The 23,426-nt window shown below is 44.9% G+C and overlaps 2 protein-coding genes across 3 annotated transcripts in view; one reads left to right on the top strand and one right to left on the bottom strand.

Moving 5' to 3' along the window:
• Positions 1-23,426, top strand: part of grk3 (G protein-coupled receptor kinase 3) — a 57,419-nt gene that overhangs the window by 8,485 nt on the left and 25,508 nt on the right. The window contains exons 2-5 of the mRNA XM_070849981.1: positions 5,494-5,570; positions 21,922-21,995; positions 22,145-22,246; positions 23,412-23,426. The exon at positions 23,412-23,426 is cut by the window's right edge and continues 60 nt beyond it. Coding sequence (XP_070706082.1) covers positions 5,494-5,570; positions 21,922-21,995; positions 22,145-22,246; positions 23,412-23,426 — 268 coding nt within the window. The remainder of the gene's footprint in view (positions 1-5,493; positions 5,571-21,921; positions 21,996-22,144; positions 22,247-23,411) is intronic.
• The window catches only part of scarb1 (scavenger receptor class B, member 1), a 238,870-nt gene continuing 231,768 nt past the window's right edge, over positions 16,325-23,426 (bottom strand). For both annotated transcript variants that reach the window (XM_070849988.1, XM_070849987.1), the window contains exon 13: positions 16,325-16,340. In XM_070849988.1, coding sequence (XP_070706089.1) covers positions 16,333-16,340 — 8 coding nt within the window. In that variant the 3' untranslated portion in view covers positions 16,325-16,332. The remainder of the gene's footprint in view (positions 16,341-23,426) is intronic.

Genomic DNA, 23,426 nt, shown 5'->3' with positions numbered 1-23,426 from the left:
GGACACTGGCGATCCCACACACACCCATTACTCACTCATTATGAGCCACCTTTAACTAGTCCTCTTATTATCAGTTTAACACTTTACTCACCGTCACACACAGAACAAAACAAGCGTCAGACAGCCAAGCTAAAGTTAAGCACTCAACGCTGTTCATTTCTGAGACCAGCTCCTGAGTCCTGTTCTCTAAAATCCCTGTTTTAGTGAATGTAGTCTGGTGTGTGTGCTGTTTGTGGTTAAATCAAAAGGATCTTCCAGGTCTCTCTCTGTAGGGATCCTTTCATGATGCTGTCACACACTTAGAATAACACTCTGAACTCATTTAGACATCAAAACACTGAATATTGCACAGGTTTAACAAAAGCAGAGTTATGCTTTAACGTTAATTGCATCTTCACCTGAAGAGCAGAGCTGACCTGCACAGAGCGGTCAGACGTCCCGGTCCATTTCTCTTCGCAGCCTTTTATTCTGAAGCTCCTGCTGAGGCAGTGAATCAGGACGGTGATTATTTTTTGCCGTGCCATTATCTGGCAGTTGAGCTGGAGAATAAATGTTGGTGGTGCCGTCGTGTTGGAATCGCACGAGGTGCTAAATCCCGAAAGTAACATCGTTACTACTGGTGCTGCTCTGAGCCAACGCTGAGATCGCTTTGTTTTCCTTTTTGTTTCAGCGTTAGAGGACTAAAACATTGGCGTGCACCAGCTTTTAACAATTATGAAAGGCACCTAAAGTGAAACCGAAACTAATTCAAAACCCTTTCAGTCCCTCGGTGAATTAAAAGGAAATAACTGCTTGTTGGAAAATTGCTCAATTTGCCTTAAGGCGGCTCCTTTCACACCCCCTGAATCCTCCACTCGCAGAGCAGCAGCCAGAAAAACAGGTTCCAAAGTCTAACTAGTTTTCCAGGTGAGGACGGTAATTGTATGTCTGCAGGCTTAAATAAGCTGAAATAAGTGTTTCCTTCTGCTCGTGACACGTTGAACTGAGCTCTCTAAAGACGCACTGACAGATGTGACGCTGCTTTTTGTCCCGTGACACCGTGAGAACGACGGAGAGCTGGAAATCTGCAAAGTGACGATTAAAGATCACGTCTGAAATGAGTGTGAGCGGGTCAGCGCCTCGGCTCTGTGCTATCAACACACTTCAATTACATGCCCACAGACTCGGCTGCAGAAATGTCAGTGACATCCTGTTAATATGTTAAATATTTACACATCTGCACACTTCCTGTCGCGTTAAATAGTCACCAGCACAGTGTGGTTACAGTGCTGCTGTCCGCTGTGGGAGCTTCTGGTGGCTCTCATTAAAGAAACACCTCAAAAACCAAGATAATCAGTGGAAAATAAAAGAGAAATGACCTACTTTCTGAATCCCTTATACAGCGTCAGCACTGACCTTTTACTGCTCTACTGAGAGTCTCAGAGCTCACACACACACACACACACACACACACTCTCATGGTAACACACACTCACATATACAGTATTTGTGGGTTTCGAAGCCCCGTTCCACCCACCTGGTGCTCGGTACTGTCAGATGTTTTCATCACCAGCACCAGTTGCACTTTATTACACTTTATTAGATGTATGGTTGAGGCCAGAGCAGCTGTCCTGATCGTGGGATGTATGAAATAAAGACAGAGCTGCAACAGTTAGTCAATTAATCCATATTAAACTCACTTTTAGCCAAAAACGTCCAGATCTTCGGATATTTTCTGCTTTCTTTGCGTCTCTGTGGCAGTAAAGTGAATATTTTTCCTGGTTTTGGACAAAAAGAGACGATTCAGGACGTCTTTGCACGTTGAGAAACACTGATCGATGTTTTTCACCAGTTTTATTACTCACTGCTTTTTATGACCTCGTCGTGTTTTTACCCCTTAAAAATGCCTCATATTGCAAAACCAGCTTAAAACTAATGAAGATTAAACCAAAACTGGGCCTTTTTTATAACTAGTGTATATGTAAATGTGCAGACCTGCATTAAAAACAAACTCATTTATTATTTGGTTGTTTGGTACGCAGCCCTGGCGCGCTCACATGCAGTTGAGGGCGTTTAGGTAGACATGTAATCAGGTCAGGGTCTCCCACCGCCGGGTGCTGCTGTGTCATCGCAGCCGTGGCTGTCGGCGCTTTAAAAAAAGGTCACCTAGGAGGCGGCAGAAGACCGGGCCAGTGTCGTCGGGAGCTTTTGGCTCATTACCGTTCTGATGGTGGTCGTTTTGTCGGCGAGGTGGGCACGTTCTCGTCTAACTGTGCTAACAGCTGCTGAAGCAAAAGTAATTTAGGCCGAATTATGTAACCGCAGCCAAAAGGAAGGTGCAGGCGCTCCGGTGGACCTTGTCTGTGTCCAGTGAAGCATGCGGGAGGAACTAGTTTAGGACGGAGGGCAGAGCCGCGCCACCACTGTGATAACAAACGGCTCAAGGACACTTCAGAATAACTCCCTCCTTCCTGACTCCTCCCCCCTGACCTCTGACACTGCCCCCGTCCTCTCAGTCCATCAGTTTTTAAATCCACCCTGCTGCCTTCATGGCGTCACGGCTCTTTATTCACCTGGACGTGCCGCCCACGTGATTCAGTTCTCCTGTTCGTCGACCAACCTGCTGATTATTTCCTCCATGATGAGGTGACCCCAGTCAGCCCCACACCCCCAAACATTCCACGTTCTATGACCACATGTAGGAACCGGCATCTGTTTTATAACATTTTTCGGTGAATCCATGAAGGAAACATCCCCCATTGGTTACAGATTTCTGTTTCTAAACGATCCAATTGAATAAAGGTATTGAACGCTACAGGTGACTGATGGTGCACTCAGCTGGGAAACAAGTGGCTTTAATCTGTGATGTGTGTGTTGGTGATGGGTTAGTTCTGCTGCAGCGTCCTGCAGTTGTTCATCATTAGGAGGACGTATTTATCAGGAAAACGCCGACATTTATAGCTGCACTTCTGTGTTACTGTGGAGCGGGGGCTTCTGCTTGTTGTCTCTTCTCAGCTGTACGACGGCGTGTTTCGGCCTTTAAAGGTAAAACACTAAACAAACACAGAGCCGGAGGAGAGGCGTAGTATTCAGAGGAACGATTTCTGAGGTTACACTTGTACATTCATTTAGGTGGGAAAAAACTCTCAAATGTTTGATTTAATAATCTCAGAGAGTTTTTATTTTATAAATTTACATCTTTAACGTCGTGAATCTCATAAATGAACCACTTTAATCTCTGAGTTTGTAATTTGGACCATCAGATTATAACCTGTGGTGGCCCTTTTACACGTCTTTTTCACTATTGTTTTTTAAGTCAGGTGAAACTGAAGGCCGTTCATTAAACAGTAAATGAAAACCAGCGTTTGCGGCTCCGTCCTTTCGCTCGTGGCGCTGAGGGTTTCTTCGGCGCCCACAGCGTGTTTGTGACAGTAACCGGCACGCCGTCTTTCACCCTTTTACCTCAAAGCTCAAATTCAGACACAGACTAGTGTGTGTGCCAGACGGGGTGTCGAGGTGAGAAAGTTCAATTCGGCTGAACTGACATAAAAAATAACCCATGCATAGTTTTTTTAATGCACCTGTGTTTTCATTAGCAGTACCACTGTCTGCACCGTAGAAACACTGACAGTAGTAACTTGCTGTATCTGAAACTATTCTCCCCCATGCGTGTGCTTTTATTCTGCCTCATAAGGCGCCGCTTTTACAGTAAGTGACACTGGCTGCCTTATTAATACGCCGTCTAAAAGAGGCTTCAAACAAATCACCCAGAGTCAGCTGCTCATGATTCATGGGGCTCCCCTGAAAGAGGAAGTGTTCACTTCCCAGGTTCTTGTTCCTGTAGCTGCTGTTGAAATGTTGCTTCCACGTCTCGTTCCCACTCTCCCCACCGCGGCCCGGATCACATTCCCACCAGAGCGGTCCGGTGGGGTCCTGGCTGGGGTTTTTTTTTTGTTTGGGTAGCAGGTAGCGTCAGTGTTAAAGTATCCGTGCTGGTTCCAGTGTCTCGATGTTTTTACTGGCTGAAGGAAACACATAACCGACTATAACAACAAGTCATTGTTTTTCAAAAGTGGGAAGAAGGTTGACGGTGCTTTTATTATCAGTCATTGCTGCGGCACCACGGTCACGCCTTTATTATTCTCCCATGCCTGTCTTTGGCTCCCCTGCAACTAGAAAACTTTCCATATGTCACCACATGAGGAATGAGGCGGTTTCCTGTATCTTTACAATGCAATCAGTGCATTTAAATATTTAATGAAGCTCTTTGTGAACGCCGCCATGACTATCAACATATCGATTCATGCGTAATACTTACACAACAGCACAGTGTTATCTACAGGAGCACATTATGGTGATACTGTGGGTTATCTAGTGCATTAAAGTCTGTGGAGGCCCCTTCATTTTTATATACCAGACTCCATTGACAAAAATGGTAATTTTATATTGTAAACACGGGAGTTGCTGGTACACTGCTGCCTCTATCGGTTACTTTGTTTGTGTTCTTGTGTGATTTAAAGGTTTAGTTTGGATCCAACACAATATTTCTGTAACACACAGTAACACAAACAAACTAACAGATTTAGGCAGCAGCAGACCAGCAGCTCCTGTGTTCTGTGGGGTAAAATCCCTGTTTTAGTGAATGGAGTCTGGTGTGTGTGCAGAGAGCGATATAACGGCTGTTTGTGGTTAAACCAAAAGGATCTTCCAGGTCTCTCTCTGTAGGGATCCTTTCCATGATGCTGTCACACACTTAGAATAACACTCTGAGCCTGTCAGTGGATCAAACAAGCTCTTTTAGTGGACCTACTGTGAGATGATGTGGTTTCACAGTTTGTAATCCTTTAAGTTGTATGTCAGTCAGTATTCCTGCGACTATATTACCAATCAGCATCAATGCTCTCTGCAATCACACTCACTTCCTTCAGGAAATGCTTCTATAGGTTTTAATTTTCCTTGGACTTGATCCTGGAGACAAAAGGTTATTTATGACTGTGTTGTTTGCCGTTTGAAGAGGAAACGACAGTGTTAGCACGCGCTATCGTAATGCAAATACTGTAGAGGCGATGACCTCGTCACAAGGAGCCGGGGGTTCTCCTCGCACATGCTCCGTACACGCCCGCCGAGGTGCTCGTAAGGTGAAACCCGGCCACTTTCCTCCCGTCAGTGTCGGCGCTGGTGTGGTGTTAATGGGCCGGTGGAGGGGGTGCTAATTGATTCATTCTCCCTGCTCTCGTTCTCATTAACACCCGTTCCCTGGGTAGCGTGTATCTCTCCAGGTCCCCCCGCTGCCTCCCATGTGTCCCTCTTCCCTCCCTGCAGTTGAACTGTCAGGGGACAGGTGGCCCGGAGAGTCCCAAACCTCGGCCGGGACCACAGATGGAAGGTGGAGGCGGAGGACGGGCGGATGTCTGGGATTATTGTTGCATCTGGCTGAGAGCGCTGCTAATGATGGTGTGTATTAATCCACTTGTCCTCTCCTCACCCCCCCCCCACCCCACCTTGTGTTCACAGCATTCGCAGCGTGATGCAGAAGTACCTGGAGGAGAGAGACGAACTGACATTTGACAAAATATTCAACCAGAAAATCGGTAAGTCTCAACGTTCTTTATTTCATTAAAGGCCGATAACCCAGAGTCAGATGAAACGCTGCAGACGTGGTAATAAAATCAGAAGCGTTCCTCTGAAGGAGGGACGAGAGTGCTCATCCCCCGACAATTAGATAAAACAACCGCTGAAATGCAGCTGCGGAGGACAGGCTGTCAGTTTAAACAGAAATCCAACACAAACTCATCCCGCTGGCTGGCTGCCGTCTCTTCGGCGCTTCCAACCACATTTCGCCTTAATGTGCTGATGGAGTTTTCTCAGGGAATTAGCCAGGAAACCCAATCCGCTGATGAAGCCTGCGGGATGTGCTGAGAGTGCGTAATAGCCTTTAAAGGCTGATACCGATATCGACACTCGAGAGTTTGATTGATTTTAAATAGTAATTTATTGACCAACTTTGCATTTTAACATCCATAAAGGTTTTAATGAGGATCCCTTCAGTTATCCTGTGAGCTATGTGTGGGACATTTAACCGTTAAAAGGATCATTTTGTCAGTGCAGTCTGCTGGAGATGCTTTCTAATGAAGATTTCATTTCGCAAGCTGTTACTGAGGATCAGCGCTCACACTGCTTCTCCATTAACTTTTCATTTATGGAGGCTAATGTTGGCTAACGGCAAACTTTCTGCACACATCACCACCGTCTAGTCCTGTTACATTATGTTAGCCTTCAGCGTTATCCTGCTGCTGTCACTTCTGGCCACAGTGGGCATCTCACACAGGACATTCATGCTCCCCAGAGGATGAATCCTTCTGACTTTTGGGGGATTTTGTGTGGCATGTTGACGTTAGCATGTAGCACAGCTGCTAGCATGAGCGTAGACGTTCAGCTCTCGACACTGAGTTTAAATGATGATTATCAACATATAAGCTGCAGCTCATTAACATAAATACTATAAAGTACTGAGCTAAAGGCTAAAGTGACGTCTGCCTCTCTGCTAACTTCATATCTTCTGCTGTAATATAACCATCAGTGTTTCCCAAAAGCCCAAAATGACAAAAACATTCAGTTTACTGTCCGAAGGAGAAAAGAAACCAGCAAATATTCAGATTTATGAAGCTGCGATCTCTTTTTTTCCTTAAAAACTGTCCAAATGATTAATCAGCTCTGAAAACAGTTAGCAGGTTACTGAATAATTGACAACTAATCAGTTAATCATCAACAGAAACAAAAATAGAATCATGTTTCTGAATTAAATTCTTCTAAAAGTCCAGGTGAATTTAATAAACTGGAACCAGGAAGTGAAGTGTCGAGCGTTGTTAACGCCTGTCCTGACATCCACGCCCACAACGCCGTCAAACTCTCCTCCGCTTCGTTCCTACAGCACAAAGTCTCCTCCTCTTCTCTTTTCAGTTCTTCAGCCAAAGAGCACGTGTGGGATAAAAATGCTCCCTGAAATCAGATCTTTTGTGCCCCGCTGTCACGTCTTGGTGAGCCATCGGTGTTTAGCCTCACCGGCTCAGCGTCTTGTTTCCTGCTTCCTCCCTCTCTCCGGTCGGCGGCGGCGCCTCAGAGTGTTTCCATTCAGAGCAGGCGGGCCGTGTGCCAGTAGTCGTGGCGTACCAGGGGACCGCCGCCGCCCTGCAGGCTCCTACTAGGTTTACTTACCGTTGTGGGTCTCAGCCCCCCTGTGAGAGGAGCCTGCGTTAATTCTGCCTGCCTCCTTGTCTTTGTCTCCAGCGCAGACTGGCTGCTCTCTTTATTCCTCTGTCTCTCCTGCTCAGTGTCATCGCCTCGCACTTCCTCTCCTCCGCTGCACGAACCCCTCGGCCGATAAGTCCCCGGCTCTCTCTCAGGTGGCACTTTGACCTGAATCTGGTCTCCTCAGCGTGCCCGTCAGATTCTGACTCAACAAAAGGACGTTTTTTAAAGTCGCACACGTCGACTTCATGGATGTTTGGTCATATTCGGAGGTGGCTGCAGCCTCTTAAATGTGAGGATTGTTGTTTTATGACTTTGTAAACTGAATCTCTTCGGGTTTTTGGACTGACGCCTGGACAAAGGGAGCAATTTGATAATGTCACCTTGGGCTCTGGGGAACGGTGAATGTCATTTTTCACTAATCTCTGCAGGACTCGACGTGAACTTTTTGAGGCCCTCTGACAAGCAAATGAGCCTTTTCACAGAAGTCACCTGTCTGTTAACACTGTTAATGAAGAGAATTCACTTTATTCGTTTAGTTTGCAGACCTCAGAGAAACAAACGATCCAAATGGTGTAAAAATATAAATGAATATTATATTTACAGGTCATGGAAGCAGGGAGAGTCAGGGAGTTTGTGCATCACATTTAAGAATAAATACAAAAGTGCTTATTCAAACTAATATTGAGCTTCTAACGACCTTCTGGCAGCGAGATGATGTTCTTTTTTTATATTTTAGTCTTGGAAAGTCGAGGAAAAGTGGAGGAGTTTTACATTTTGCTGAGATCACGGCCCAGATTTATGTTAAAGGAGCAGTCTGTAGTATTTTTAGTGACGTCTAGCGGTGAGGTTACAGATTGAGACCGACCGATTCGTGCTCCCAGAGGAGGAACACAAGACTAGTTTGCTCTCACACCACCTGAACTACAACATGATGAAGGTTAAAAACACCACAAATAAAGTGCCGATGTAAACCTTAAAGACGTATAAGTATTCGTGAAGCTGGACCTGGTGAATATTTGGCGTTTTGGCCGGTATTGTTTCTGCCGGGTGGTGTTTGCCGCTCTGCTGTCTTACTGTCTTCCTTTGAGCCAGAGCCCGTCCCCTGGTGTCTGCTGGTCATTAGTCCAGCGCTCAGCTCTCATTAGCTGCTGGTTACCGGGCCAGTCAATTTCCCTCTGCCTGTGGGACGTTTACATTCCAGGTAATCAACAGGCAGCCATCCCCCGCTTAATTCCTCTGATATAATAGTTGGTTTGCTCTCTCCGCCTGTGTTACAGCGAGCCGAGCGCTTTCTTTTTCCCTCATAGAGACGGAGCGCAATTAAGTCCCGCCCCCACACCCGGAGGGGAGAACAGGCCATTGTTCTCCACTGACTTTGCATAGCGTGAACGTGCCTCCTCGTCACTGCCTTCTGTTGAAAGACGGCGAAAAGCTGCCGTGTGGTGGGACGCACTACCGGCACCAGCAGAGACAGCTGAGTTTTTATAATCGGAGCTTTTTAAGGAGACAAAAGTGGATACAGGCAGGAAGAGTCTGAAAACTGTGGGATCTGATGCTCTTTATGCCTTCGTGTGCAGCGTTTTCACTGGATAACCCTCTAACGCCAAGCTTATATTAGATCGGTGCCTTTGTTATTACTATTAGAGTGAATTTAGGCAGAAAAAGTGTTGAGGGTGACGTTAGCTAAGCAATGCAAGGCTGGTTTTGATGTTTCTTATCTTAAAGGCTGATCGATCGTATAGTTTTTAGTATAAATCCTTCACTAAAGTCACACTTCAGTACTTCAGTACTCTGATAATGTTGAGTTTGGCAGTATAGCAGCAATATAACAGTCATGTGACCGTGCAGAACACAGGAGCTGCTGGTCTACTGCTGCCTCAGTAGGTTAGTAGACAGATAATATATACTACATATAATGTACAGTACATACATGGCTTGGATCACATATTATGGCCAAAAGCCAATCTAGACGCTGGAGAAACCAGTTATATATAATACAAACCCCATATACACATTCATATATACAAAAAGGTTTGGAATCGGTCCAGTAGATCTCCTCAGCCAGCAGCCATAAAGAAACATAATGCGACGGCTGTAACGTCCTTTAACCAGAAACAGCCGTTATATCGCTCTCCTCAAACACACCAGATTCCATTGACAAAAACAGTAATTTAACCTCATGGCATACAGGAAGTGCTGGTCTACTGCTGCCTCCATCAGTTCGTTTGTTTGTGTTGTTGTGTGACTTTGGTGTTTTAAAGGGTAAGTCACAATATTTGTGACATAAGAACAAAAGAAAAACCTAACAGATGGAGGCAGCAGTAGATCGGCTACTCTTGTGTTCTGCGAGGTAAAATCCCTGTTTTAGTGAATGTAGTCTGGTGTGTGTGCTGTTTGTGGTTAAACCAAAAGGATCTTCCAGGTCTCTCTCTGTAGGGATCCTTTCCATGATGCTGTCACACACTTAGAATAACACTCTGAGCCTGTCAGTGGATCAAACAAGCTCTTTTAGTGGACCTACTGTGATCAGGTGCAGTTGTCCCAAAGGATCACGTTGCAGCCATTGCAGCCCGTTTGGTGTCTGCTGGCTGAGGTGATCTACTGGACCAGTTCCAACACTTTTACTACCTACCAGTCACTCACACACCAGGATATGAAAAATAGGGCCCAGGTTTAAAATACTGGAGTCACCCTTTAAGTTTTAATGTTTTTGTCAGTGTGGGAAGGTGATGCTGAAGAGAAATCAGCTTTTTCGTTGCAGCTCAGTGACAGAGAGCTCTGAAAGGAGCTGACGAGTTGCATTTGGAAACAGTTGTGAGGCAGAGCGCGCCACAGAGAGCTCGCACACATTTGAATGGTAAATTCGTGGCTTTGAGTGCATCAGACAGCTTCCTCTTGTTGCACCGTGTGACAATAGAGGTGTCCATGTAGCGGTCTCAGCAGTTTAAACAGTGACCGCAAACCCAAACCTGCTGCTATACGATCAAATAAGCATCTACAAATTTGAAACGGCTCCTAAAATACTTTGCTAATTCTGGTTTTATCTATTCAAAACGATTGGCAAAGCAGGAAACCTGCGTGTTTAGATTTAAAGCACATTTCAGCTGTTTTATTTGCATAACATTTCCAAAGTGAGATCTGTCCTGTCACAACAGGACACAGAGCCACTCATGCTTTAATAATCAGTCTGCATCTATTATTACTCTGCCCTTCAGCTCATTTAAAACGCTGCAGCCGTGCTTTTCAGCGTTTGATACAGACAGATTTGTCACATTTGCCTCGACACACGCTGGCGGCTTCAGAGTCGGCCGGAATTGATTTTTAACGTTCTTCCAGTTGAAAATCCCATTTTCTTCCACTCTTTCACGCCCTAATAATTCCATCCTCAGACACATGACAGGTGCCACATCCAAAATGTGAAATCTGTGGTATTTTTTTTAAAGACCTCAGCAGGGGAGACACACTGTTGGACCTTTAGCTCTCATCGTATGAAGACACCCGTACCCCCCTCATGGGATCAGGCAGCGTGTTCACCTGCGTCTGATCACCTCGGTGTGTCGACGCCTTCTCGGTGGACTCGCAGGGTTTCAGCTCCTCTGCTGGAAGCCGGCTTGAATCAACAGTTGCAGAGGCTCGGCCGCGAGTTTGCTTTTGATTTTAGTGCTCTTAACGTGCTTTGTCTTTGAGCCCGACTGTCATGACAACCAAGGTCAGGACGAAGACGCTGCAGTGCTGCAGGAATGTTTCTGCTCACGGGTGCACGAATACAGCGTTTAATAGTCCATTTTAGCATCAGCGTTTTTATAACAAGAATAAGAGAGAGGACCTTAACTTGTATAGCAGGTTTCTCCGCAAGGTTACAAGGTGCTTGTGCAAAGAAAAATAAGGTAAAGTGAAAATACTGCAGCAAAAAAAAAAGAATAGTGGCGACAAAGCCGTCAGAGAAAGGAGTTATAAGCCAGCAACAAGCGAAGCAGGGCTGGAAAATGTTTTAGATTAATTGAAAATATAGTGCGCCAGGAATTAAAAAAGTCCTGCTCCTGATCCCGGTCACCTTTTATCACCACAAATAACCTTAAATAATTCATTTGAAACATTAAACTGACTTGGATACGTTTGGGTGCAAAACGGATCAAACTGTGACGTCAAACAGCCGTAATGGTTTTGGCGAAGGCGTCGGGGAGATCCAGCTGTCTGCACATCAGCCTGGTATCCAGCCGGGGTGGGAGTAGGTCCCTGCCTGTGAAGTCCACGGGCCAGACAGAATCAGGGTCAGGCTGGATGACCATTATGTAATGGGCTTTCTGTACGCTCTAAATATAGCAGGCATACTGGCCACTGCTTCACCTTCAATACTTTTTGTCATACATGTATGCGTTTCTACAGTAAACACTGCATTCAGGGCGGCAGCCAGGTCACCAGTGTGTACTTCTACTTGTTTTAAACCAAACGATGTCTGATATTCCTGAGAGAGTGAGCAGGAGGAGGGTGTGCTTCATTTCAGCCGTCTCTGATGCGACGTTAAAGCTGCTCCAACCAGTTATTTCTGTGATAACAGTGGGTCATGTTATAGTGATATGAGGAGGAATGGTGTCGTTGATGGTGATCAGACCAGAGGTAAATATCACCTCTGCAGCCGTCTGAGGGCTGGTTTAACTTCCTTCAAATTTATTTGGCCACATTTAGCAACTTTCTGGTTAACATGGGGGAGAAAGGTGACAGAAACACACAATCTACAGTATAAAGAGCAGCTCTCTTCTTCTTTTAAGTTTGCATTTTGAGATAAATAAAGCTGAAATACTTTAAGTTTTCTTTCATATCTTCCGCTGTCTCCAAGTGGACAGAAAAATCAATGATTGCTACTTTAAAGAGGCTAAACTTGCCACTAAATCTACTTTATTGGAGCCGCTACATTAGATGTACGGTCGCTTTATGATGCTGTCAGTTACCTGCCAGTTCTGTGAGGTAAAATCCCTGTTTTAGTGAATGTAGTCTGGTGTGTGTGCAGAGAGCGATATAACGGCTGTGTGTGGTTAAACCAAAAGGATCTTCCAGGTCTCTGAGGTGATCTACTGGACCAGTTCCAACACTTTTACTACCTACCAGTCATTCAGACACCAGGATATGAAAACTGCCAAAGTTAACCTGTAATAGAGCTGATTACTTTACAGTGTTTGTGGTGGATTTCTACCTCTCATATATATATATATATGTCAATGTGTCCTCTATGCTGTGTTTGCTAAGCTAAGCTAAGCTAAGCTAGGACCTCTGTTAGGAGCATCAGTCGGTGCTTTTAGTGACACAGCAGAAGAAAAAGACTCATCGATCCATAAAAGGAGCTATTTGTCAGCATGTGACGGCGGCTCTGTGAGCAGGATGTCTAGACTTTATTGTGACTGAAATGTCAGGGAAAGTTTAAATGATTAAAGTTGAAATAAGTTTCGAAGGGCGGCGCCCCCGTTTTCACAGAGACGCTTTAATGTCCCCTGACCTTTTCCTCTGAAGCTCGTCCCGACGCACCAACAACAAAACCCTGTTGGTTGGAGGCCGGTTTCCCCTCGATAATCCACCGTGAGCGGCTCCACAGACGCTGTAATTGGCCTCCATGTATTACGGTGTGTTATTCCTATAATGACTGGATTATCCTTTATGTTAATGCATGGCTTTGGTCATAGTTGAGTCTCATTGATTTAATATATGAGCGTTCATGCGTCAGGAGCCTGAACACGAGTTAAAGGCGGTTTTATTCTATCATCCAGACCAGCATCAAGGTGGCTGTGTGCAGGTAAAGTGACATAAACTTAGATATAGACAGGAAGTGTACATCACCACCTTTAGATCTGCTCCCTGCTCTTTACTACTGTATCACTGCCATATGTTTACACACTAACACTGACGCTGGCTTTGGTGACAAAGTTTAGTCTGATGCAGTAGTTCAGTTCAAAGCTTCTTAGCGTGTCGCAGCTCTGAAATATCATTCACAAAAAAACAAAAACCCCGACCGAACAAAGTGCGTTAGTGAGCGGAGCCTCGTGAAATATGAAGCTGGGGACCGAAGGAGGCTCCGAGGAGGAGGAGGAGGAGGAATCCGGATGAAGAGAGGGATCGTTGACGAGGTTATTGGAAACCACTGTGTTTTATTTGGATTGCATCATCTCCACCTCTCTGCCGCTCAGCTCCTCCTCCTCCTCCCGTTTTCACTCGTCAGTCATTTCTTCTTCTTCTTCTTCTTCTTTCTTTCCTACCCTCCCTTCCCTCCTCCCTCCTCCCTCCTCCCTCCTCTCTCCCCCTCTCCTCACTTCTTTCTTTCTCTCACTCTCGCCTTGGCATTCTCCGTCTCCATCTGTCAGACTTCTGGAATGGATGATGGAGAGTCGCGCGTTGCCTAGCAACTGCGGTTGCCATGGGAACCCGGCCAGAACTGCTGCATTTGCTTGTCGACGGGGAGAAATGAAATTGATTAAAGGAGGGAATAAAATAGGTGATGAGAATTGGTGGAGGGAGAGAGAGGAAATGGAGAGGGACGACGTTAAAAAGGAGAGAGAGAGAGAGAGAGATGGCCTCTTCTCCCTCTTTCTTCTCTCTTGTCGTTCTTTCCTTTCTCTCTTTTTCCCCCCCAGAATGCAACGTTCCTCCTAGAGGCCGGGATGCGTTTGTCAACAGACTGTCCACGCCTCCGGTCCTTCTCACGTCTGTCCTTTATTCATCCATCATGATTCACACTATCTTCACATCAGAGGAATCTGATTCCAGCAGAAACCGGCCTGTGAAAAACTACAGCACTCTAAAGATGCTGTCAACAAGTGTTCCAGCCTCTGTCTGTATTCTACCGCAGCAGCTTTCATGAGGATTATTATTGATTAGATGACCTGCTGCTGTCTTTTAATTAAAGACATACTTTTGATAACCTTTTCATAGCAATAGTATAAAGAAAACGTAAGCAGTTCAAGCATTAAATCACATTTTTCTAATGTTTGTAATAAAATCTGATTCAAATACAAACAAAAAGTCAGTGCATCTACCGAACAGAATGACATCAACACCTGTAAGATCCTTTTTGTTTAACCAGAAACGGCTGTTAAGTTGCTCTCTTCAAAGCCACCAGACTCCATTAACAAAAACAGTAATTTTTATATCGCAGAACGTGGGAGTTGCTGAACTGCTGCTGTCTGATAGAATAAGCTTGTTTGTGTCAGAGTTTGTTTGACAAATATTGTGTTCGATCCAAACGAACTCTGGAAAACACCAAAGTCCAGCAATAATGCAAACAAACTAACTAATCGAGACAATGGTGGACCAGCAGCTCCTGTGTAAAATTACAGTTTTTGTAAATGGAGTCTGGTTGCTATGAACCAAGCGTCTATTTCTGGTTGAACAAGGGAGGGGGATTTTTTTATTTTTTTATTTTCGTCCAGCCTCTGTATACCACACCAGCAAACTATATATTCAGACTATAACCCCCACAAGGTAGCTCATCTGGAGCTTTAGATCGCATCACATGATCTTCCTGAGCAGAGGGAGTTTTCTCAGTTCTCATGAAACGGTAGATTTTAAAATCATCTTTGTATTTCTGAGCTCACTTGATGGCCGGTTGCTTGCTAAAACAGCTGTTCCTGTCGCTCCTGTATATAAAGAAGTGGCTGCTGTGTGCTGTTTACTCTCTATTGATCTGCTGACTTTCAAACTCAGGTGGACGCATTCAGCCGTTCGTTCACCAGCAGCCACGTTCGGCCTTCAAGCCGAACCTTGATGTTAAACTGTGGTTGTGTCGACTCATTCAGAACGGAGACACCGAGACTCTCACCTTCTCGCCTCTTCTAACCTCAAGGAGAGAAGGTGTCACGTAGGCGTTTGGCTTCATGGTAAATGCGAAGTGTTGAGCTTCACATTCAGATAAAGGCTCGGGGGAGGGGATTAGCAAACACCATGCAGCCTACTGTGTGTACTTTACAATGTAGTGCAGTACAATACTGTGTACTGGAAAGTTCAAGCAACACTTCTCTGTATTGTCGAGGTGTTTTTTTGTTGTTGTGCCTGACCAGTGAAGCAAAGGTGAACATTCCTGCCAGAGAATTTGCTGATGGCAGCTGTTTCTTTAAAATTAAAGGGCAACTTCAGTGTTTTAACCTGGGCCTTTATTTGTATGTACTTTGGTGTAGAAATGACTGGTGCAGTAGATCTTTTATGCAAACAGGCTGCAGAACCAGAAGCGGTTCTATCGCTCTCGTCAAACACACCAGACGCAGTATAATGTCATGTCATTGGCAGGTCATTGCATGATTGTTTTTCCCTGTAATATAAAGACGCAAATATCAACTCCAAAAACTGGATTCAGTGGCAAGTTTAAACTCTTAAAGTTTAAACTTTAAACAGCCATTGGATTGCTCTACGCCAACACACCAGACTCCATTGACAAAAACAGTAATTTTACCTCACAGAATGCAGGAGTTGCTTGTCCTCTGCTGCCTCGATCAGCAAGTTTGTTTGTGTTATTGTGTGTTGCAAAAATGCGGCGATGGATCCAAACTGAACAAAGTCACACAATAACACAAACAAACCTAACTGATTGATGCAGCAACTCCTGTGTTCTGTGAGGTAAAATTACTGATTTTATCAATGGAGTCTGGTGTGTTCGCAGAGAGCGATTTAGCTGCCGTTTCTGGTTGAAGGATGACATTGCAGCCATGGCTGTTTATCTCTCGGCTGCTGGTTCAGGCGATCTACTGGACCAATTCCAAAACTCTTTACTGTAGCTACCAGTAATTTCAACCCCCAAATATGTAAAAATGTGGTCCAGGTTTAATTTCCCTGGTGCTGGTGCTCGTGTGTTCACTCCATCACACCACAAACCTCATGCTGCCTTCCAGTGTTTTTAACGGTACTCTGGTGAACGCAGAGTGCACTACTGGCTTCTCCTCTCTGCTCGCTGCAGAGACAGATGTCAGCTTTTCGCTTTGTTGCCCACTTTCCATTTTTCCCCTGACCCGCTCTGGCCCCCCTTCACCATGTCTTTTCCACATTTGGCAGCCGGTGTGATGTTTTTAATTCACCATGTGTCTCTCCGTCAGCGAGTCTGTGCGTCTTTGTCCTTAATTGTCACGTTCACATCACTTTGTTTGTCCTCATCTCTTGTGTTTCTGAAAATCCTCTGGCATGTTTGACGGCAGTGGTCTCAAACACCACTTTTGAATGTGCAGGTGGATGTGATGGAGCCGTTTTAACATGCTGAGTGAAACCCAGCCAACAGGCCTGCAGACTCTCCATATGCTCTTATTCTTTATTATCACGCCCTGTGAGTCTAATTAGCTCTTCTGTGGCCGCCTGGCTGAGAGTCAGACAGAGCACCCACCTCTCTCTGCTGGTTGTTTTTTTTCTAAACCGATACCTCAAGGTGTCTGTGATTCTGAAATAAGTTGCGTGCATCGGTGCGACGTGTTCAAATGTCAAGAACCGGAGTGTCTGTCAGCGTGTTCAATGCCGGAGCCTCTGTAAACAGTGGAAGCTGCTCCAGGACGAGACATCCGCTCTGTAATTTGTTTTAACTTTTGCAAACAGTCCCGTGGTGACGACGTCAGGAGCCGCCATGAAAGCCTCCTACCTGTCCGCCTGAAAGGGCTCTCAGGGCGTTTAGTGTCCGCTGTGTCTTTGTAAACGACTCTGTAAAGCCTCAGCTAGTCATAAAAGCTTCATAGCCACAGAAGAAGTGTCTAAAACTGGCTTATTATCACGTATCATTTAATCGTGCTTTCATGCTTCACGTTATCTGGAAGCTAAACATGAACATTTATTTATCTGATGCTTCCTATTAGATGCAGAAGGACACGGTCTAATGCTTAATTGCGCCTGATAAATATTGTCAGACAGGTTTTTATTAATTATCATACAGACATATACAGTCTAGTTTTCCTGCTGTTTTTTTTTTAACCAGCACACAACAGACCTCAGGGGAGTTAAATACACAGCGTAGGATGGATTCACATTCAGAAAAAATGTGCTTATGTCTGGCCTGTTTTCAAGTATTAATACGATATGATATAATAACAATATAATAGCACAGGCCTGAATGTGGAGGAGCTGAGGCATAAAAGCAGAGCAGGGCTGCAGGCGAGCATGTCACAGCCGCTCATGTAATCTGTTGCTTTAACCGCACACAGGAGACGTTTGTTCCCCCGACTTTTGGCTTTCAGGCGGCGCGTCCTTCCAGGCCCCACGTTGGGAAAAAGTGCCGTCATGGAGCAAAAGTCTGACGCTCCATAACGCAAGAGCTTCTTGGAAGGGAAGAGGACATGTTTCAGTCAGAAACACTGGTGCAGATATATGGTGAACACAGCAGAGCAAAGAAACCCAATCTGTTGGCAGCAGCCTTAATGAGAAGAGGTCAGAGGGGGAAGACGTTTTCAGATTGTTTGCCTCAGTAGAAATAATGATACCTGCTTTCTTTTAAAGGGGAAGTTCAACATCACACAGAGTCCAATGTCCCGCTAAAATTACTGTTTTTTTCAATGGAGTCTGGTGGGTAGTGGAGTTATTGCATCTTATTTAAGCAAATAAGAAATAGTTTACTCACCAAACCCATATGCTTTGTAATCAGAATCTGAGATCCCTGATCTAAGGTGTGTTTTGAATTATGGGTCGTGGAAATTCAACGTAATAGTCATGGAAAGTCATGGAAAAGTCCGGGAATTTTACATTCTAGTGGGAACCCTGAGTTATGTGACCTCCCCAGACGAGACGACGTGTAGTGACTCTTCTTTTATCTAAACCTGTGAACGAAGGCCTGCAGCCATTTTAAAGTGGATTTCTTTGTATCTGAACCCACCTTTGTGAAATCTCACTTCAAAACAAATGTTCAGAGGTCGGTGATTAGCGGTCTGGCAGCGAGCGGCGGCGGTCTTTAGCCTGCTCTCACACTTTATAATCACCACGAGGCAGCACAGCAGCGAGATTGGGAGAATACTTAACATTGTTTGCTAATCCTGATGTTGTACTTGAATGAATTTCTGTCTCTCTCACACACACACACACACACACACACACACACACACTGTGGTCTGCTCTGTGCTGGCTCCCCTCCACCAGTAAAGGTCAGTGTATGTATAATGCAACACAGCCATCCTCTGTCTCACACGACCCTTCAATAAGAGACTTTTTTTTATTATTATTTTCCATAAATTGAGCCGAAAGTGTTTTTTCTTTTTCTTTTTCAGTGCTTCACCTCTGAAGGAGCTGCAGCCTGTTTTTGTCCGCTAATTCGGACACTAAATGCAGGTTTCCTTTGGTCATGGAAAACCTGGAAAAGTCATTTTAGTGTCAAAATCTCGTTTGTCAGGCCTGGAAAGGTCAGGGAAGTTAGAGGATTATGTTTTTAGAATAATTATACTGAACTGAAACCATGTAGAACACTTATTTGGACTGCTAATGTGTGATTTATTTAATTTACAGAAGTATTTTAATTAAAAAAATGATTTTTTTCCCCAGTAGCTTCCAGTAAATGTGGCTCCAAATCGCTGCTGAAATAAATGACGACACACCTCTTTATGTTCAGTGCCGTCTCTGGTTTTTATTGGTTTACTATTCTTTTATATAATTCATGTTTTTTTTCCCATTAGCTTCCATGTGGTGAAACACAGTGACTCTGAAGCATAAAATCCAGCATATGAAGAGGCGTCGTAACAATAATCTGAGTCACCGCCTCATTTTAAATGAGAACTTTATCACGAAAAGTCATAAAAAAAGTACTGAAATGGAACTAAGTGGCAGCTGACGGTCACGTTCCCGATTCTGGTTCGGAGCCGACTCCACACGGCATCACCTACCTGTGTGTGTGTGTGTGTGTGTGTGACGGAGGCAGCTGTCAGAACAAGCCAGCTTGGGATTTTCAGTCATTTCAGGTGATCTCGTTAATGAGACATAAAGACTCAGAGGAACTCGTGTCTGGTTAGAGCAAGGTGTGTGTGTGTGTGTGTGTGTGTGAGAGAGTGTGTGTGAGTGTGTGTGAGTGTGTGTGTGTGTGTGTGTGTGTGTGTGTGTGTGTGTGTGTGTGTGTGTGTGTGTGTGTGTGTGTGTGTGTGTTCTCTGGAAGAGGCCATTTGTTGAATTAGCTGGGCAGTGTTGAAGTGTTCGGCGATTAAGGTTAATCCTTGAGTCTTGGTGATGTAAGAACAGTCGTTTTCCCCTCTGTCCCTCTCTCTTAATACCTCTCTGGCACGTTTAGTCGCTGCTGTTGAAGACCTGTGTGTGTGTGTGTGTGTGTGTGTGTGGGGTTGTCAGTGGTCAGTGCAAACATGGATGCCCTGCGCGGTGGGCTGTGTACACACACCCTGAGTGGATGCATGTGAGCGTGTTTGTTTGTGTCGGCGTCAGAGCAGAGGGGGAAATGATGCATCACGTCTGGAGGAGAGATAAAGCAGAGAGGAAGAAGTGAGAATGGATGATAGTGGGCGCGAGGCCCGAAACAAACGGTCTCTGCTGTGAGTGTTTGGTCTTGAACTGAATCAGTGAGGCCAATAACTGGAAACAAAAGCCGCTTTTCAGAAGCAGAGAAGCCAGTTTTCTGTTTGTTTTGTGCTAAACGTCCTGTTTTGCACCTTTTCACACAGTTACAGGAGCTTCCTGTTTGGTTTAGAGGCTTCATCTCTAATTTCTCCTGTTTTATGTGTTTGTTTTACGTCATATTTTAAAAGGAAGCCCTATTTTTTTTTTATCTGCTCCTGCCTCAATTTGCTCTTGATGCAAACTCAACACTAAGTAAACCTCCATGTTTACCTGGAAGGACTGATCTTATCTTATAATCTATAAGGAACTGGTCCAGTCGCAATGGCTGTTGTGTGGCCATTATATTATTATTATTATTTTATTATTATTATTATTTTATTTATACTAAAGAGGAGAAACGGTATGTGAATCTGAAAATGTGCAGTATTGTAATAGCCCAGACTCCATTGACAAAAACAGTAATTTTATATGACAAACACTAGAGTTGCTTGTCTATTACCGCCCTGAGTTTGTGTTATTGTGTGACTTTGGTGATTTATAGGTTTAGTTCGGATCCAATATAATATTTGTGTAACACACAATTACACAAACACACTGACTGATGGAGGCAGCAGCAGAGCAGCAGCTCCTGTGTCCTGTTCTCTAAAATCCCTGTTTTAGTGAATGTAGTCTGGTGTGTGTGCTGTTTGTGGTTAAACCAAAAGGATCTTCCAGGTCTCTCTCTGTAGGGATCCTTTCCATGATGCTGTCACACACTTAGAATAACACTCTGAGCCTGTCAGTGGATCAAACAAGCTCTTTTAGTGGACCCACTGTGATCAGGTGTGGCTGAGGTGATCTACTGGACCAGTTCCAACACTTTTTTAGAAACATTTAGACACCAAAATGTGTAAAAACAGAACCCTGGTTTAACCAAAGTTATCCTAAACGCCAGGATTTTGCCTTGAAAAGTGACTCAAACGAATAATAATAATAAAACGTCCCCAACTGCACAAAACACTAAGTTAGTTTTGGTTATTTTCGGCTGGTCAGATTACAAAACCCAGATATTTCGCAGTCATTTCAGAGCTGGTGTGTCCAGCTAATCCCACCACTGCTCCACATCATTTGCCGTCATGCCGCACACACACCGCGGCGTCCTCCACGACGGTCGGGAAGGTCGGACTGACCTGGACAGACCCGTGATCTCCGTCAGGAATGGGATCTCGTTAACCGTCTATTTTTGCTAATACCTGACGCTTAACCGGTAAAGCTGCAGAGAGGAAGCGTGTCCAGCCGTCTCCGCCCGCCTGACGTCCGTCTGTGTTTTAGCCACAAGTGACCGTTAAACCGTCCGCTGACGATGCTTCAGAGGACGATCACAGCTCACAGCACTGTCTATCATTGTACGCACACGTGGCCGGTAGCCACGGAGGCAATTACCATGGCAACAGCGTGTCTCATCTCTGCTACCCCCCCCAACAAATGTTGCATTGAGTGTGGATTTGACTGCATGTCGTGAGATTATTATCCGTTGTTGGTGTGTGCTGAGAGGATCATTTTCAGCCAATAATGCCTGGTGCCATCTTCTGTGTGTGTGTGTGTGTGTGTGTGTGTGTGTGTGTGTGTGTGTGTGTGTGTGTGTGTGTGCAGGGAGGCTCTGGATCAGTGGCTGTAGCGTCCCTAATAAGAACAAGACAACCTCAATCCATTATTTAGGCTAATACAGTAAATGGAGCTGCACTTCTTTCATGCTCACGTGGTGTTACAGTTGTTTACGTGTGTGTGTGTGTTGTGTGTGTGTGATGCAGGGGGGTCTGACATCACTCGTATGGCGTTCATTTTGCGCCGATGACGCCGCTCGCTGTCCATCATCCTGCTTATTTCACAGCTTTGTAGTAAAGAAATCAACAACTTTGGCTTCAAAACGATTCTATTGATTCAGAACTGATTTCATTGCTGTTATCGCCGGAGTTGACCAATCAGAGCTGAGTATTGATGCTCAGTAACTTCACTGACTTTTCCACACGTCCATTTCTGTGTCGTGATGAGCTGCTGTCTGTCTGCCACGGCTTTGTGGAAATGGCCGAGGCTCCTCATGTGCAGGCAGAGAAAGAGAAGAAGCTGAAACGGTCCCCAAAATAAAACCCAGCAGGGAGTGTTTTTAAAGTTTGGGATGTCACTGTTGCTTCACTTCCTGTCCTCTGTGTCCTGCAGGCTTCCTGCTGTTCAAAGACTTCTGTATGAACGAGATCGACGAGGCCGTGCCGCAGCTCAAGTTCTACGAAGAAGTAAGTGTAAAGCGTCCAGCGTGTGTTTGCTGGATTAGACGGCATCATGGGCCGGGTGAGAGATTAGGCCTGTAATCCCGCTCATTCAGATTGAGCCCTCCCAGGAAGCGCTGTGCGTAGTTTCTCTGACCCCGTGTGTCTGCTTTCAGATTAAGGACTACGAGAAGCTGGACTCGGAGGAGGAGAGGCTGAGCCGCAGCCGGCAGATTTACGACGGCTACATCATGAAGGAGCTCCTGTCCTGTTCACACGTGAGGACGATCCACACACCTGGGCTTCTGGAGGGGCTCCAGACCCCCCAGCAAACGGGTCACGACATAAATCTAAGGGTTGTCAGATGATTGAGGAGACAGAGGAGAAAACATGTTTATTAGAAACATTATTTTACCTCCCGGGGCCTGTAAGCAGGACTCCTGTCAGACAGTCTGAGGAGCAGCTAACAAGTTTATTTCTCTATTCATCTACAGTTTGGACTGTAAAATGTCAGAAAACAGTGAAAAATGTCCAGAGTGGTGCCCTCCTGTCTGACCAACTGTGCAAAACCCAAATATATTCAATTTACCAACATCTAGAATAAAGAAAACAACAAATCTTCCTGTTTTTTAGCATCAAAACAGCTTCGTCACATCTCAACCTGCACTCAAACCCTTCAGTTCTATGAGAGGTCCCTTTCAGACGTGCTCCTCCTCATGTTAATACTGTGTTCTGGCAATTTCACACGTCACATGATGCTAAAAGACACAATTTGGGACAATTTGGGCAGGAAAAAGGATTTTTCATAGAAGGTCTGCCTAAAAACACAACATTAGTTTAGCTGTATTTAGAATAATTTTACTGATTTACAATCAAACAGCTCTTTCTGTGCTGAAGCTGCCACCAGACTCCATTGAAAAAAAACAGTAATTTTACCTCTCAGGACACCCGGGACTACTACGAGTCTGAAAATTGCTGTTTTTGTCAATGGAGTCTGGTGGCTTTGGGCTTTGAAGCAAGAGATAACGGCTTCAGTTCTCTGTCAGAAAAGGCAAACCTGCTTCAAATAATCTGAACTGTCCCTTTAAACACAGCACAGTTCTGTTGTTTAATGTAAATATTGAAACAATGAGTGGATTCAGTGCAGATAAACTGTGTAGACTGACACCAGAATCAGTTCAGATGATAATAACAGTAACTAAGTCAGGATTTTGGACGTTTAACTGCACAAACAACAGGCAGCAGATTGGGATGGAGAGCAGAGTCAGAGCTCACTGCTGTTATTACACACACCGCCCACACACACACACACACAGATAGTCGTCTCCTTGGTGTCCTGGTCATGTCTGGGGGGGGGGGGGGCGCACATCCTCACTCAGAGAAAACAGAACTGAAATCACTGGTAACGCTGTGTGTTTTTATATTTCCTCTTCTGTGTCTCAGCCATTTTCTAAGAAA

The sequence above is a fragment of the Pempheris klunzingeri genome, chromosome 19 (assembly GCF_042242105.1).
Source record: "Pempheris klunzingeri isolate RE-2024b chromosome 19, fPemKlu1.hap1, whole genome shotgun sequence".
Lineage (NCBI taxonomy): Eukaryota > Metazoa > Chordata > Actinopteri > Acropomatiformes > Pempheridae > Pempheris > Pempheris klunzingeri.
This window is presented reverse-complemented; position numbering and strand designations above follow the sequence as displayed.